The sequence below is a fragment of the Peromyscus eremicus genome, chromosome 20 (assembly GCF_949786415.1).
Source record: "Peromyscus eremicus chromosome 20, PerEre_H2_v1, whole genome shotgun sequence".
NCBI lineage: Eukaryota > Metazoa > Chordata > Mammalia > Rodentia > Cricetidae > Peromyscus > Peromyscus eremicus.
The window spans coordinates 2,092,269-2,108,201 of record NC_081436.1 but is presented as its reverse complement, the minus strand read 5'-3'; the positions used below and the strand labels follow the sequence as shown (position 1 = coordinate 2,108,201).

The 15,933-nt window shown below is 50.9% G+C and overlaps 1 protein-coding gene across 1 annotated transcript; it reads right to left on the bottom strand.

Moving 5' to 3' along the window:
- Nucleotides 1-8,629: 8,629 nt before the first annotated feature.
- On the bottom strand, nt 8,630-15,538 carry Krt84 (keratin 84). The gene is made up of 9 exons (XM_059247033.1): nt 14,972-15,538; nt 13,651-13,859; nt 13,061-13,121; nt 12,364-12,459; nt 11,370-11,534; nt 11,125-11,250; nt 10,471-10,691; nt 10,042-10,073; nt 8,630-8,967 (listed from the first exon to the last, which is right to left on the bottom strand). Exons 1-9 carry the CDS (start codon nt 15,536-15,538, stop codon nt 8,630-8,632), a joined length of 1,815 nt encoding a protein of 604 aa, XP_059103016.1.
- Between the last annotated feature and the right edge of the window lie 395 nt (nt 15,539-15,933).

The following is a 15,933-nucleotide window of genomic DNA, read 5'->3' as shown; positions in this document are numbered from 1 at the left end:
TCTACAGAGCACACACCTGTATTCTTCGGAGGCCCAGTCACTCACACTTCCCTGCCCTGTTTGGCCCTCTTCGCCTTCTCTGTACCAAGGCTGGGTGCTCTGGGCCCATCTGACCCTCCCCACACGAGGCCTCCCTGTCTCCCTTTCCTTTGGCTTTTTCCTCTGGGCTTGGAATCCTCCGCTTGCAGGAAGCCTTCCTGGATTTATCAGAAGGAGAGCACTTATACTTCATTGGTCCTGCTCTGCTTGGCCCTGGAGGCACCTGCTGACTCCACCAGTTCTATACGTGTATCTGCCTGGCTACCTTTTCATCCCAAGTATGGTCTAGGGACCCTGGGGACATCTGGCTCACCCCAGGAATGGCTTTTTTTTTTTTTTTTAAAAAAACTTTGCTGGCCCACACTTTGACTATGATATCAAATCTGCGCCAAATGCTCATGGCTGGAGCAGCTCTTTAAGGGGATTCTTGCCCCCCTCACTCTTTCTTCAATTTTACAGATCTGGGCAGGTCTCAGAGACCCAGAACAGGAGAAACAGGGAGCAGCTGGAGGAGGAACCGCCCCTCCCTGGGATATCACAGGCTAGTGGGATATCACAGGCTAGTCGCGCATCTGCTGGCTAAGCTCCCCCTGCCCTGTCCCCACTCCTTCCTTGTGGTTTTCCCTCCAGAAACTCCAAGAGACCCCATTCTCTCCCAAGCCGTCCTCAATGCTGTCCCCCACTCCACAACCCATGTCCCTGAGTTCTCCCAACAGTGGCCTCGCTGGTCCTGCAGCTGCCCTGGTCAGAGCCTCTAGTCTCAGAACTGGGCCACACAAGTGGTTCTGACAGTTTTACTTTCTTTTTAGCAGTAGAAACATGTCCTAAGTCTTAGGAAGAAGACAACAATATAACGCCTTGAAATCATTCCTGGGTTTCCATGGGAGATTGGTTCAGGAACCCCGAGGATAATAAAATCCAAAGACTTCAAGTCCCTTTTAGAAGATGGTGTAGGATTTGCTTAGAGACAACACAATCATCTTGAGCGCTTTCAGTCATGTTTGGGTTAACCTCGGTGTCTGATACAATGTAAATGCTGAATAAATTGTCACACTGTAGTGTGTGGGAACAGGACAAGGAAAAGCCTGAAAAAAAGCAGGTGCAGTTTTCCCTGCTGCATTCGTTCCGCTGAACCATGGACCCAGAAAACAGCTGTGCGTTTACTTCTGTATTTAGCTAGAGAACAGACAAGCTGTGCCACTGGTCTCCCTGCTGCTGCCCCCAGGCCCCCAGTTCCCGGGGAGCTACCCATCTTATGTTAGGTTGGATTATGTCACTTACCTGCTCTAATGTCCCGATGGCTCCTTATTGCATCCAGAGTCTGAAGAGCAGGTGACAAGGCCTTGATCTGCCTGTCCCTTTGCCAGATCACATGTCTCTTTCCTTAGCTCTCAGTACCTAAACTGGTCCTTGCACATGCCAGGCACACTCCTGTTTCAGGGCTTCTGCACAGCTGTTCTCTCTGCTCTTCTAATCCATAAGGCTTACTCCATTTTTTTTTGTGTGTGTGTGCAAAAACCTTTCTGATTCTTTTTTTAAAAATGGTAACCTGCCATTCTATCCTAAGGCTGCCTCCATCTGGCTTACCTTGCTCTGATTACTCTGTGCATGCGTGCGTGCGTGCATGCGTGTGTGCATGCGTGTGTGTGTGTGTGTGTGTGTGTGTGTGTGTGTGTTAGCACATACCTAAGTGTGAGTTTGTGGAGGCCAGAGGCCAACTTCAGTTATCTTCCTCAACTGTTCTCCATCTTATTTTTCTGAGACAGGATTTCTTCCTTCAACCCAGAGCTCTGCTTTGGCTAGGTCAGTGAGCACTGAAGATTTACCTGTCTGCTCCATTGCATTGGGGTTAGAGATGTTCATAACCGCACCCTGGTTTTTAAATGGGTGTTGAAGATCCAAACTTAGGTCCTCATGTCCACATGGCAAGCACTTTACTCACTGAGGCATCTGCCCAACCCTTAGCTACTGAAAAAAATCTTTTAGCACTTAAAACCCTTCTGATGCACTGTATAATCCATGCATTCTACATATTTGCCATCGTGTGTTTCTTCCCTCACCCCAAGAGAAGCCCAATGGGGGCAGGCATTTTGTCTGTCATTGGTGGGTTCCTAGCACTTGCAACCACCCTGAGAATTTGGTAGTGTGTGTTAGCCGACTGTATACGTGTACAAATGAATAGCTATCTCAAATGTTAGAAGGTGGGCAGAAAAAATGCTACCTGTGTGCAACCCTAGACCCCCAGCCTGGTGGATCACTCCAAGTTTCAAAATATCTGGACTTAGAGGCTCCCACTCACGGCTCTTTCTTACCCCAAGGTGGTGTGAGCACCCTTTGGAACAAAGACTGCCAAGGACACAGGACTTCGGAAATACAGCCACGTTAGGTTGGTGAGCATTGAAATTGGATTCTTATGCAAAGTTTTATTGATTAATATAACGTTTGGGACCTAAATACAATTTTGGTAGGGAAAAGGGGGTTTTCAAAGATGCTGGAATTGCCAGCCATCTGTCTGCCTTGGCTTCCCTAGCAAGCACTCTGAAGCTCATGGCCAGCAGAGGGCAGCAAATGCCATCAGTTGGCCTGCCAGACGCTTGGGGGATGGATAGCGAAGGCCTAGGAAGTGTCTAGGAAGCTTTGCCCAGGATGCTGACATTTTGGGAGCAGGAAGCTGCCTACAGATGCCTGTGCCGACCTGGTGTCCACCTTGGATGAGACTGCTCTAGCCGGCCCTCACTAATGATAATAACGCAGATACATTCACCCTCAAAACAACTTGTGGAACACCTACTGTGTGCCAGACTGTAGGCTTGCTAAGTGCTTCAGATACACCGTGGCATGAGTGTGATCTCCAAAGACTTTTTGAGGTTGGAAATAGATCTCCATTTTACCCATAGGACAAGTGACACGTTAAGGTTCTGGGACAGGCAGGCACGTGTCCCTGTGTGGGAGTTTAACCTTTTGGACCTCAGGTTTGTCTCTGTCAAGTGGAAGGACAAGAGCGGAGTTCACGGCCCTGGCTGCCACTGGACCTGTGCATCATTACTAATTATTAACGTGGGTCTGTTTAAGTCTATGACTTTATCGTTTGTTTTCCTTTTGGTCTTTCTGATGTTAGCTTCTGTTACCCCTTCCCTGTTTTCTTCTGATTCCTTGAATATTTAAAAATATTCCTTTAGGGGGTGGTGACATGGCTCAGTGGCTTGCTGTACAGGCCTGGTGACCTGAGTTTGATCCCCAGAACCCAAACCCATGTAAAGGTACAGGGAGAGAAAAGGTTCCACACGGTTGTCCTCTGACCTCCACAGGCCCACCCCACCATGTACACACACCATTAAAATAAATAAAAATTCAAAAATTTATCTAAAGTTATCTAGAGCTGTGATGTATATAATAAAATATTTCCCAATCAACTTAGAGCTAGAACACACACAGACACAGACACACACACAGACACACAGACACACACACACACAGACACACACACACACACAGTCTTGTATGTAGCCTAGGCTGGTCTAGAAGTGTTTATATAGATTGGGCTAGCCTCAGACTTACTTCCTCAGCCTCCTAAACACTAAACACAGGTTTGTTTGTTTGTTTGTTTGTTTTTAAATCACTTCCATCCTCTTCTCCTTTATCTTTCGGTTGTTATGGATAGCACGTCTGAGTCCATGGTCACCTCATCTGAGGAGGCTATCTTTTTTGTTTTCAACAGCTGTGCATACCTCGAAGACTATAAAGGAAGCAGGACAGTCTCTTGCCTCTGGTCAGGTACTTCCTGTCACCCTTCCTTCTTTCAGGCGTTGCACCGTTCCCTGCTGTCTCACTTCTCTTCACTTTGACGAGCTCCAGCCTCTGCTCAGAGCTGATCTGCAGGGAACTCCTCTCACTTCTCACGGAGCACGCCTGCCTTTTTCCTCCTGCCTCTGCTCTGCAAGGAGGTGCTTGCTGGTGCAGCTCTGAGGTAGAGGGCTTGCCTAGCACACAGGAAGCTCCGGGTTCCAGCTCAGCACCACACACACAGAAACACAACCAAACAAAGAAGCACTTGAAGTTTGTTCCTACTCAGCCCTCAGCACCCGCAATGCGCCGCCCCACATCTTCTGCGCTTTGGAGGAGAAATCTATGGTGACTTGAACTGTCACCCCCATGAGCAACGAGCCGCTTTTTCAGTTTAGCATTTCCCGGTCCTTTTCTCTTTGTTCTCTCTGGTGGATAACGACTATTACTCTGTCTCCTGAGTCTTGACTCTGTGTCCTCTGTTTTCTCTGTGAAGTTCATCACTGTTGCTCCTTTCCAAATCTTCTACTTTTCATTTCTAAAATGTCTATTTGGTTTTGTCTCTTATCATTTGTTCTGCACTGCTGAGAACTCACTCTCTCTGTCTCTCTCTCTCTCTGTCTCTCTCTCTGTCTCTCTGTCTCTCTCTGTCTCTCTCTCTGTCTCTCTGTCTCTGTCTCTCTGTCTCTCTGTCTCTCTCTCTGTCTCCTCTCTCTCTCTCTCTCTGTCTCCTCTCGGTCTCTGTCTCCCTTCCCTTCTCTCCACCCCCCCACCCCCTTTCTTACTTTTTTAAGGATTGAACCTAGCAGACCCCTGAACACACTGGGCACACACTCTACCCCTGATCTATGCCCCAGCCCCTCCTAAGCTTCCTATTGTGAGGTAAGGTCTTCCTGCTAAGTTGCTCAGGCCCTCCTTGAACTCACTCTGTAACCCCGAAGGACTTGTATTGAATTTGTAGTTTCCCTGCCTCGCCTTCTGAGTGCTGAGATTACAGGCCTGAACTACAAGACCCAACTTACCCTCTTACTCATTTCAGATGTGTTTCTCCTCACCGTGTAGAGCACGGTGATGCGAGTGTTTATGGTCTCTATGTGATAACCCCACAGCTGTATCATCAGTCGACTCTCCCTCCCCAGGAGAATTGCTCATGTTTTCTTGACTCCTTGTACATCAAAATAACTTTAGTACACACACACACACACACACACACACACACACACACACACACACACTGAAGTTGGTGCTTTGTTGACTTAGGGTCCTGATATAATCCTTATGTTCAAACTTGGTTTGCTTTGGTTTTATTCGGTTTCAGGCTGCACGCTCCAGCCTTCCCTGGAGGGGTAGTGGTGCCCCTGGAGGGGTAGTGGTGCCCTCCTCTCAGTTTCCCAAGCCTGTGCTGGCTGCTTTGTGGCTGGTCTGTGCCACAAAGGGCTTTGCTAGAAATGTGGGTGGAGCTGTAAGTCTAACTCCAAACCTCCAAGCTCTTGGAATGTTGCTTTGCTGTTTCCCATGCCAGTGAAGTTCAAGGTGAGCCTTGGATGTGGGTGGACTCACACACAGGCATTTCCTTCTCCAGTTGTTCATCTTGACCCCACCAGCCCTTCTCAGGAACCTCTTTGCCTGGTTCCTCATGCCAGAGCCACCAAATCTCTCGGTTTTCACCACAACCACGCTGCAAAGTCCTGACAAGCCCTCCAGGGTCCATCCCTCAAGCAAAGCCACAGAGAGAGAACAGAGCATGGGCTTTGCAGATGCTTTCCTGCTCCACCCTCAGCTTTGGGGGGTGGGGGAAGAGAACAAACACTTGGTTGTTCCTTCTTCTTCTTCTTCTTCTTCTTCTTCTTCTTCTTCTTCTTCTTCTTCTTCTTCTTCTTCTTCTTCTTCTTCTCCTCCTCCTCCTCCTCCTCCTCCTCCTCCTCCTCCTCCTCCTCCTCCTCCTCCTCTTCCTTCTCCTCCTTCTCCTACTTCTTTTTGCTTTTTTGAGACAGAGTTTCTCCGTGTAGTTTTGGTATCTGTCCTGGATCTGGCTCTGTAGACCAGGCTGGCCTGGAACTCACAGAGATCTGCCTGGCTCTGCCTCCCGTTGGGATTAAAGGCGTGTGCCACCACCACCTGCCCAGCACTTGATTGTTTCTTGAAGCCTTGCCTTCTGACACAATCTACCTCTTTTTGTTTACTTTTCAGAATACTCAAATAGTTGCCTTTGAATTTATCTAGAGTGTTACATTGTATTTTATGGTTTTTAAAAAATCTCCTGCTCAATCTGGGATTGGATGCCAGGCCTTGCTTGTACAGAGAACACACTTCATCGCTGAGTTACATCTTCAGCTCCTGGGCTGCTCCATGGGGTCCTTCTGGCTGCTCTTGGAGCACAGCCTCAAGGAAGGCAGAAGTAAAGCCCAGTTGGGAGTTGACTGTGGTTGTCCGGGCAAGAGAGCAGTTCCGGCATCAGTACCAAACAGGGAAGGGGTGGCAGTTGAGCGGGGAGCTGCCAAGTCTTTCTGATGGAGTGAATATGGGGCTGGGAGAGAAAGAGAAAGAGGTTGAAGCTGATTGCAAAGACTTGGGCATAGCCAGCTGAACAGTGCCACTGCCACTAAGTGCCACATTGCCCAACGCTGCAGGCACCTGGTGCTGTAGACACCACCTCTGCTGCAGGAACTCAGGCCTGGAGAAGCTGGACCAGAGCCTCTGAGAGAGCCAAGGGAAGGAATTCATTCCACACCCCTGCAGTCCATTAATGTTTACTGAGGTGCCCATTGGCAAAGCTTGGTGTTGTGTCAGGCCGCCAAGTGAAAAGGGCCCAGATGAAGTTTTGAAGAACAGGTAGTTAGAGGTCAGTTTTAGAGCGGAGGCCATACATTGGTCACGGACGTGGGGTGGTTGTGGGTCTGGCTAAGAGAGACACCAAGGCCTCGTGGGGCAGCTTCCATGCTGCTGCATCTCAGGGTTGCATGTGACTCCTCACATAGACATGAGGTGGATGTGCAGGGGCTCCTGGAGCAGAGGACAGGGGTCTGCTAAGTCTTGAGTCTGAGCAGGGTGACAGGGAGGTGCTCAGGCTGCTGGCCGGGTCCCGTGCTGATGGACTCTTGCCCTCTGCTGGCTGCTGCAGCTTGACCTCTAAGAGCATTCTACCCAGCTCTGGGCAGGTCCCCCACCTATCATGCCAGCTACAGTCTCTAGGCTTTTGCACATACTGTGGCCTCTCTTGGCACTCTCTGTCCCACTTAGATGGCTCATTCACCACCCTTTGCCTCTTTGCTGGGTACCACATCCTTTAGGAAGCTAACGTGGCCCAAGTCTGTGTTGGTCTTCTCCGCTATGCACCGTGGCATCCATTTTGGTCTTAGTACAGCACTCAGCCTCCCAAGTCCCAGTTGCGTATCTACCCTCCTCTGAAGACTAGACTGGAAGCTCCTTAAGAGCAAGGACTGAATTTTATTACCAATTATTTGTCAGGTATCATGCCTGGCACGGAACAGGCACTGGACAGGTGTTTATTAAGTGGATGAGTGAAAATTGTCAGGTTGGAAGTAGGGTGCGGCTGAGGGAATGGCTGGGAGTGGAGGTATGGGGATAGATTCCGCAGGACCGGAATGTGGTGTTAAGGAGCTTGGGCTTCTTCTGGTAGGCGATGGGAATCCGTTGAAGGCTTTAAGGCGGGCAGCTATGATTGGTTGGTTTTCTGTGTGAGAAAGACACACAGTAGCACTGTGCTGAGAAAGTTGGATGACGACAAGAGTGAGGGACAGAGAGACAGGATATCATTGTGGTCACCTCAGAGGGTTTTGTGGTGGGGTGGGAGCTGGTGAAAAAGGAAGGATTCAGTGTGGTCAGGAAGAGGGCACTTGGAGAAGAGTGGGCATGTTGACCCTTGTTTTCAGAACCTCAACTCCTTGTCACCTCTGCCTTGCAGAACTGTGAGACCTTCCCTTTCTTTCCATGGGCCCAGGACACCAGCTCCTGCTCTGATCACACTCTCATTAGAGTGGTTCCGGTAGGCCACCTTCTTTCTCAGTGTGATCCGGATGGACAGGCGGGGTTCTCGTAAAGTTCGCTTGGCAAGTTTATTGAAAACCCAGGAACACAAAGAATAGTACAAACAGGCACCCACCCACCCCCAGCCACCCCTCCTGGGGTTTGCGGGCACAAACCCTGCTGCAGCAACAGGGCACAGAGCTGGGCCTCATATCACCACAGGACAAGGCACACGGGGCTGAAAAGCCACCTCTCCATGTGCGTCCCACCTACTCGGCAGACTCACATGTTGCAGATAAACCAACAACCAAGAGAGAAATGGTGAGGAGGAGCCACTGGGAGAGAACCATCACGGGGACTTAGGGACCCCTGTGGTCACCAAGGACTGTGTCCTTTGGAGCCAGGAAAGGGAGAAAGAAGCCTCTTCTGCCAGGGAAGGGGAGAGGGAGGAACAAGAGGTGGCAGGCTCAGGATGCCTGCGGACCCCAGGGATCTGTGCTCATGCTTCTCTGAACGGCCCCTTTCTGCCCACGTGCACTGGTCTCTGTAGATGTGCTGAAAATACATTTACTGTCGCTAAAGGCTGAGAAGGGGATCCAAAGGAAAGAATCCGGGAGTTAGGGAGAGGCGAGTGACACAGGCTGTGGATGGTGCGTCACCACATCGAAAAGTCCTTCGAGAGGACACGGGCTAGGGCGGTGTACTGGCAGGAAGAGTGGCTGGAGATCCCTTGGAACCAGAGTCTATGCACCTCAGGGGAGAGAAGCAGGGGATGCTCAGCTGGTTCTTCTGCAGGCAGTGACCACCAGGGGCCAGGTGCTTAGTACCTGGTCCTGCGAGAGGTCGTGGTGGATGAGAAGCGGACGCTGGAGCTGCGGTTGCCACGGCCACCACTGCAGCTGCTGAAACCACTCTCAGTGGGCAGTGGGCAGGGGATGCTGGGGGCACAGGCATCACCCACCAGCACTGAGCCTCCTCTGGTCCCAGAGCTCAGCAGGTCCCCACCAGCCTTCAGGCTCGAGGAAGTCAGAACCCCTCCAGTGGTACGGATGCTGCTGCTGCTGCTGGAGAAGGTGACTCCACCATTTCGGGAAAGGCTGGATCCAGGGACCAAGGACTCAGGGCCACACAGCATACCTCCTCGAGAGCTGCTCACAGCTGTGGAGAAGAAAGGAAAGCGGTCTTGACTCTCGTCTGAGTGGCTCAAAGACTGAGACTACATGAAAAGCAGCCATCTGGATGGGAGTGAAAGGATGCTGCCTGAACCCCTGGGCCTTTGCCCGTAGATTGACTGCCATTAATGTCTACAAACTACCGTTTATCAGTGCCCCATGTCAGGTGGACTTGAGAGGCCAAGAGAGATGTGTCATCCAGGGAGCCGTGGCCTTCATAGAACCACAGGGTGGTTTCTCTGTGGTTATATTGTGCCTCTTGCTTGTTCCCATGTATCTGCCAGATGAGAAATCCTGCCAGCACCATTTCCTGGCCAGCCATTTCTGCCCCCACTGTTGACTCTGCTCTGTAGCCCCACTGGGCTCCATTGGACACAGCCCATGCCTCAGGACTGGAATCCAGCTAAGCCTTGCTTAAAGCAGCCCTGCCTGGAAGCCTGACACTCTCTTCTCTGTTTTTGCATCAGGGTCCATGCTGCCCCCCACCCCCACCCCCGCCATGACCTCTGGGCTTGACTTTCTGCAGAGAAGCATTGCTGCTCCCTTGCCTTCCAGCAAGTCAGGGCTCTTCTCTGAGAGTAAAGCTGGTGTGCTCTGTCTGCCCCCCTCCCCCCACAGGTGTCCTTCCGGGATTAGCATAGCCCTGGCTAGTACTCCCCTTCTCAGGAAGACTGGCCAGGGAATCTCCCTGCTCTGCAGGGCCAGCGCAGTAGCACACTTGCTTTGGGAACAGCCCATCCTCGATTTAGAAGCAGCAGGAGGTTGGGGGAGAGGGGACAGCTTCCATTGAGCATGGCCCCATCCCTTCGACCCAGACAGGGGTCACCTCTTTGACACAGCCTTCCCATTCCTTCTAAGGCTCTGTGATGGTGAAAGCCAAAAGTCTCTTTCCAGGAAGCGTTTCCCACTTAAACCACTGTCTACTCTTTGCTCCCAGAGCCTCTGCTAAGGACATGCTCCCAGTCCAGGGACCCTGATGGTCTGCTCCCCTGACTGTCTTGGCCAGACCCAGCTATCTCAGGACCTTAAGAAATGGTCTGAGAAAAGGCTAGATACTTACATATGTTTACTGGCCCAACACCTTCACAGATCCTGCAGAGAGAAAGAAACGAGAGAATTCACATGAGTTATGAACCTGCTTCTTGTCTGGGTAATAGCCGGCTGGTGAGTCTCACCTCCAACTGTTAGCGTATTTTGAAATACACCATGTTTCTAGAGATTGCTTCTAAATTGTTGAACTAAACTATTTGATGACCTATTATTATTTTAACCAATTAATCAGCCAGACAAAATACCTATGACCTGGTGCAGCTCGCTTGTAAGCACATTTGACAGCACAGAGAACCTTCTTAATCCTGTGTCAAGGGCAACCAACTAATATTTTGGGAAAATGTATTGTTCTCTCCAGAGATTGCTCATTCCATGTTTCTTCACCTGGCTCTCTTCCCTTACTTGGATAATGTCTGACCTCATTCCTTCCTGCTCTCACCGGATTTCCTCGCCTTCCAGCAGTTGCCTGTAGGTGGCGATCTCGATGTCCAGGCCCAGCTTGGCATTCATGAGCTCCTGGTACTCCCGCAGCTGCCGGGCCATGTCCTGCTTGGCCTGCTGCAGGGCACCCTCCAGATCTGCCAGCTTGCACTTGGCGTCATTGAGGGCCGCTTCGCCCTGCTGCTCTGCCTCAGCCACGGCAGCCTCCAGCTTGGAACACTGCAGGGAAGGGAGTCTGCATGTGGGCTTTGCTAGGGACCCAGGGTTCCCCGGTGGGCTTGGCAACACCGCCCTTATGGATAGGGTGAAACATAGTGCCAGGCCTGCATTGGAGCTCTAGGCGGCTTCTTTTCCAGGGATGGTGATTGTGGTCAGCAGGGGGTTGAGTATTGCTTCTCCCCACTCTCCATCCCCATTGGGTTTCCACTGTCTGGAGACAGACCTAAGGATTCCAGAGTCTTCTATTCCTTCTACCTCTCCTGCCCAGGCCTTCCTTCTGGTCCATATCTCTCTTCTCCTGGAAGTTTTTCTGTACAGCCCTCTGGTTTGTGTCAAGGTCTTGGTAGGTCTTTATCTCACCAGACTCGGGGCTTCTCAAAGCCAGGGACCCTGCCTCTCCCTCTCTGTAGCTTTCTCTCTTTCCCTTTCCCACCTGGGCCTTGGAATGCTCGATCTCTGTCTTCAGCCTCTGGATCAGCCGGGTCAGCTCATTGATCTCATCCCGTGTGTTCCGTAGATTGTCACAGTGTTGGCCAGCTGTCACCCGCATCTCTTCATACTGGGGGCAGAATGCAGTGTTTTGACCACACACAGTCTGGGTTGAAGACCTCAGACTGCAGTCATCGCCCCAGGGCACCCGCCCCCCTCCCCTAGTCTCCCGTTGCCTCGGTATGGTACCTTGGTCTGGTACCAGGCCTCAACATCAGCGCGGCTGCGCCTCGCCACCTCCTCATACTGGGCCTTGACGTCAGCTATGATCCCGTCCAGGTTCAGGTCCCGGCTGTTGTCCATCTTCACAATGACAGATGTCTCTGAGATGTGTGACTGCAGCAACTGGATTTCCTGCATTGGAGAAGCAGCAAGGCAGAGGGGCTCAGTGGCCCATCAGCAGCTGGGACTCTGTCATAGGGCCCCCTGTGAATCAGACACAGGGAGCATTGCTTCTCGCTTTATGACACTGCAGGAAGACTCCCCTCCCCCATCCAGTCTGGAGCTAGGAAAAAAAGGCATGCTTGAGAAGCAATTGAGTCTGACTTTAGAACCCTTGCCATATGCTTAGAGCATGCCTCCAGTTGCTTGCTCTGGCTCAGGTGACTGTCTAAACCAGGGGACCTCAGGTGACCAATGACAGCTGTAGATAAACAGTTCACGTTTATCTACCCACGAGGTGGCCAGGCTGGTCCACTGAGAGGTAGCAATACTTTAAAATATAACAGAGCCTAGAGAGTCCTAGGTGCAGAATCTTCAGAGAACCAGGGTCTCCACCCTGGTGAGACCTTCCCCTGCAACTCTGACTGACTCCTCTTCAGCCTACACAGGCTGCTTGGAAGCAAATAGCATTGGTTTGGCTAGTTAAATCAGGTGCCCTTCTTTTCTTCTGGCAAATCATTTTGCCAGGCATTCTAAAACCCAGCCTTTAGCTTGGCCAATGAAGGTTTGGATCACAGATGACAGGAGGTCATTGTCAGGCCTAATGTGGCTGTGGAGATGCCCTGTGAAGTCCCTGGCCTTCCTCACCCCCAGACAGGGTGACAGAGAGCACACAGGTCTGAGTGGGGGTGGAACTGGATGTATGAAACCAGCATCCAGAAACCCAAAGGCCTGACTCAGCCCCCAGGGAATGCAGGATGAGCAGTCTCAGCCTTGAATGCCTAGAGAAGAAGGGCCTCACCTCCAGGTACAGAGCCTTCAAGAATTCAATTTCCTGGGCCAGGGCGTCCACATTGGCTTCCAGATCTGATTTATTCAGGAAAGCTGTGTCTGCATCCTGCATAGAAAAGAGGGATGAGCTCACTGCCTTTGCTGTTCACCCCTCCTACCTAGAGGTCTGGATGGGCAGGGGGATCCCTCAGTTCCTACTGTGACGGTCCCTCTCCCCCTATTGCAGTGTGGAAACCCATGTGAGCTGGACCTTATTCGGTGCTTACTGAAAAGCAAAGGAAAAGGGGCCACAGAGATGACATGAAGCCTGAAGATCTGAGTTCAATCCTTGGGTCCCACATGGTGGGAGGAGAGAACTAACCCTCTCAAGTTGTCCACACATACACCATGGTATACATGTGCCCTTCCTGTGCACACCAAAGACATGGACTTTTTTTTTTTTTCAGATAAAAGTAAAGAAAACCTTGGTAATTCAAGACACTTAAGAGTCCATCTTTTTCAAACTCACAGCACCCAAACTCAAATAATCTGTGGTCCAATCAGAACTTTGAAGGGAACCTGATGTGGTCTTTGGGGTTCTGCTGTTTGGGTGAGCCGTTTCAGCCACCACAGGGCTGCCTGAGAAGTTGCTAGGGCTGGGGGCTGGGGTTCTGGAGAACATGGTGCCTCCACATAGAACTTTCCTTGGACTCCTTGCTATGCCTTACCTTCTTTAGAGCTACAAACTCATTCTCAGCATTGGCTCGGCATCCCACCTCCTCTTCATACCTGGGAGCATGGAGATGAAGAGGGTAAGGCCTTCACTTGAGTTACCCCCAAGCCCTCACTAATCCTTCAACATGATCCTGGTTTATTGAGGAACACTGTTCTCTAGTGCTACCCACAGATTAGCATAGCTCAGTCCCCTCTAAGCTAATAACCCTCCAAATCCTTTACTTTCTCAACTTGGATTTAGGGTCTGAAAATCTGGACCATTCCCACACTTCTCTGTGAGAAACGACTCAGGGGCATTGCAAATGAGCGCAGAGGACGTAGGACCCGACACAATGCTGATTGTGGGTACTCCTTTCAAAACTAAAGACTTCTCAATTTATTCATTCCTACTGGCAGTGCTAAGGACAAGCCCCCCCCACTCCTTTTTCCTCACTGAGGGCCTCCTTATCCCACTTCTCACATTACTGTCCCCCACTCATCCTGGAGGTAGGTTTCATAGATAATAACACTCCTATCTTATCTGCATTGGCCTGCTGCTTCTGGAAATATGGGGCCCAGGTGTGGGCAGCCCGGGTTTACTCACTTCTTCTTGAAGCCTTCAAGGACGTCCTGCATGTGGTTCCTCTCAGCCTGCAGCCGAGCCTGGTCACCGACTAGTACATCCAGCTGCCTCCTCAGGCTGGTGATATAGTTATCGAAGAGGGGGTCCAGGTTGCTCCGGGCACATTTCTGGTCTTGGAGGAAGCTCCACTTGGTCTCTAGGAGTTTATTCTGTTGCTCCAGGAACCTCACCTACATCCAGGAGGCAAAGGCAACACATTAAAGGGCTTGACGGTGCAGCCACGTCGGCCGGCCAGCTCTTCAGGTGGCCAGTGAAGACTCTGCCGTGTATTATTCATGCTCTCCCTGCGGCCATCGTGCCTCTAACTCATCAGAAGCCGGGAAGGCAGGGCCACGACCTTCTCTCTCCTCACACCCAGTGAGGCTTTGCTATTAACAAAGACATTTTAGTGTCATTTCTCCCTTCTACACCCGTCATGGGGAAGTTTGAAGGATGGAGATTCTGCTGGGCTTGCCTGTGTCTGAGAGTAGGTATCAGCCATCCCCAGCAGAGTACACAGAGCAGTGGCAGTACATTGGGGGTCACTGTGGTACTCGGAGGTGGCTACCTGGGACTGTACACCATGTCCAGCATCTCTGATATTCTACCAGCCGAGCTCCTTAGCTCCAAGGCAAAATGAGCTCACAGAGATTCTTTCCCAGAGACCAAGCCTCATCTTTGTGTGGACATGGCCAACTGAGTAACTGCTTTTGGAATATTCACACCATTATCTCTCTGTATCAGCTATTGGTGGCCATCTGTATTTCCCTCAATCTCAACCACATCTTCGTAGCCTATGTTGGGTGTATGAATTCTTTGTCTTTTACATGAAAATCACTCTGCTCTCTTCTCTCTCCTGAGGCTGAATGATTGAGACCATCTGTCTCAGGAACTATGAAAATCTCCTTTGGAAACACCGTGATCTTAAAGGATGAAATATTTTAAGCATGAGTCAATCGAACACCTGGCTGAAGTCTCCACCTGTGTAAGAGACATTTCTAAGTAACCAAGAAACAGGGCTTGGTTTGCCCGTATGCCCGTAGATTTGGCTGGATCATCTTCCTTTTCTCCAGAAACTGTGGCCAGCGTCTTGGTCTGTCTCACCACGCAGCCGTTCCTCTGGTTTGTCTGTTTTCAGTGCAGAACAATCTGCAAGCCATCCATCCCTCAATGCCTCTGGCAGATGCCTTAAGTACTTGGGTCAAAGCAATGGCTCAAACCCTGGTCAGCTCTTTTGACATGGAAGAGCACCCTAGGACCCTTTCCTCTCAGTGCCTATCCCAGGGGTCAGCCAGCAAGGTACCTTGTCGATGAAGGAGGCAAACTTGTTGTTGAGGCACTTGATCTGTTCCTTCTCATCTTTCTTCACCCTCTGGGCATTGGGGTCGATCTCCAGGTTGAGGGGAGTCAGCAGGCTCTGGTTAACTGTCACAGATGTGATACAGGGGGCTGATGGACCTCCAACCCCTCCAATTCTGTAGCCAAAGCCAGGGCCGCCAAGGCCAGGGCCGCCGAAACCATAGCCAAGGCCACTGCCAGCTCCAAACCCCAGGCCAACACCACTGCTGGCCCTAAAGCCTAGACCAACTCCATTCCCATCACCAGAACCAAAGGCCATCCCATGGCCAGCTCCAAAGCCAACTCCATAGCGGACAGGACGGGAGCACCCAGCTGCTCTCCGGGGTGAGGATGATCCAAAGTTGATGACACTCCGACTCCCAAAGCCACCCAAGCCACGGAAGCCAGACCCGCTCCGGCAGGAGACAGAGCTGGCCCGGAAGCGGTTCAGACTCTGAGGCGCCATTGCTGAGCAGGAACTGAAACTGCCCACCCGACGGCCAGAGCTGACTCGGTAGGAGCGGCAAGACATGGTGGCTTTGTGGATGACAGCTGAGGAGCACTGTGGAATGGGGCGAGCTGGAGCTGGGAGTCTCTGTGAGGCTAGTGGATCCCTCACCCCTTTTATGTGTGTGTGGACATGAGGATTGGCCTCATAAAAACGAAAAAAGCCATTTAAAGGCATTTATGAGCTTGGGTAGTTAGCAGAAACTCTTCGTGTCTGCAACGTCCTTCACAGTGAACTAATTCAGGCACACCTATTCTCATCAGGATGTGGGCTGGAGCAGGCAACCTATAAACATTAAAAACATATAAACACATAAACATTATAGTCTTATTTTCCCTATAAGTCCACCACAATTGCCATTATGGGGACATTAATTTGCTTTGCTCATAAATCCAAAGGCTTTTTTCCTCACTCTAAGT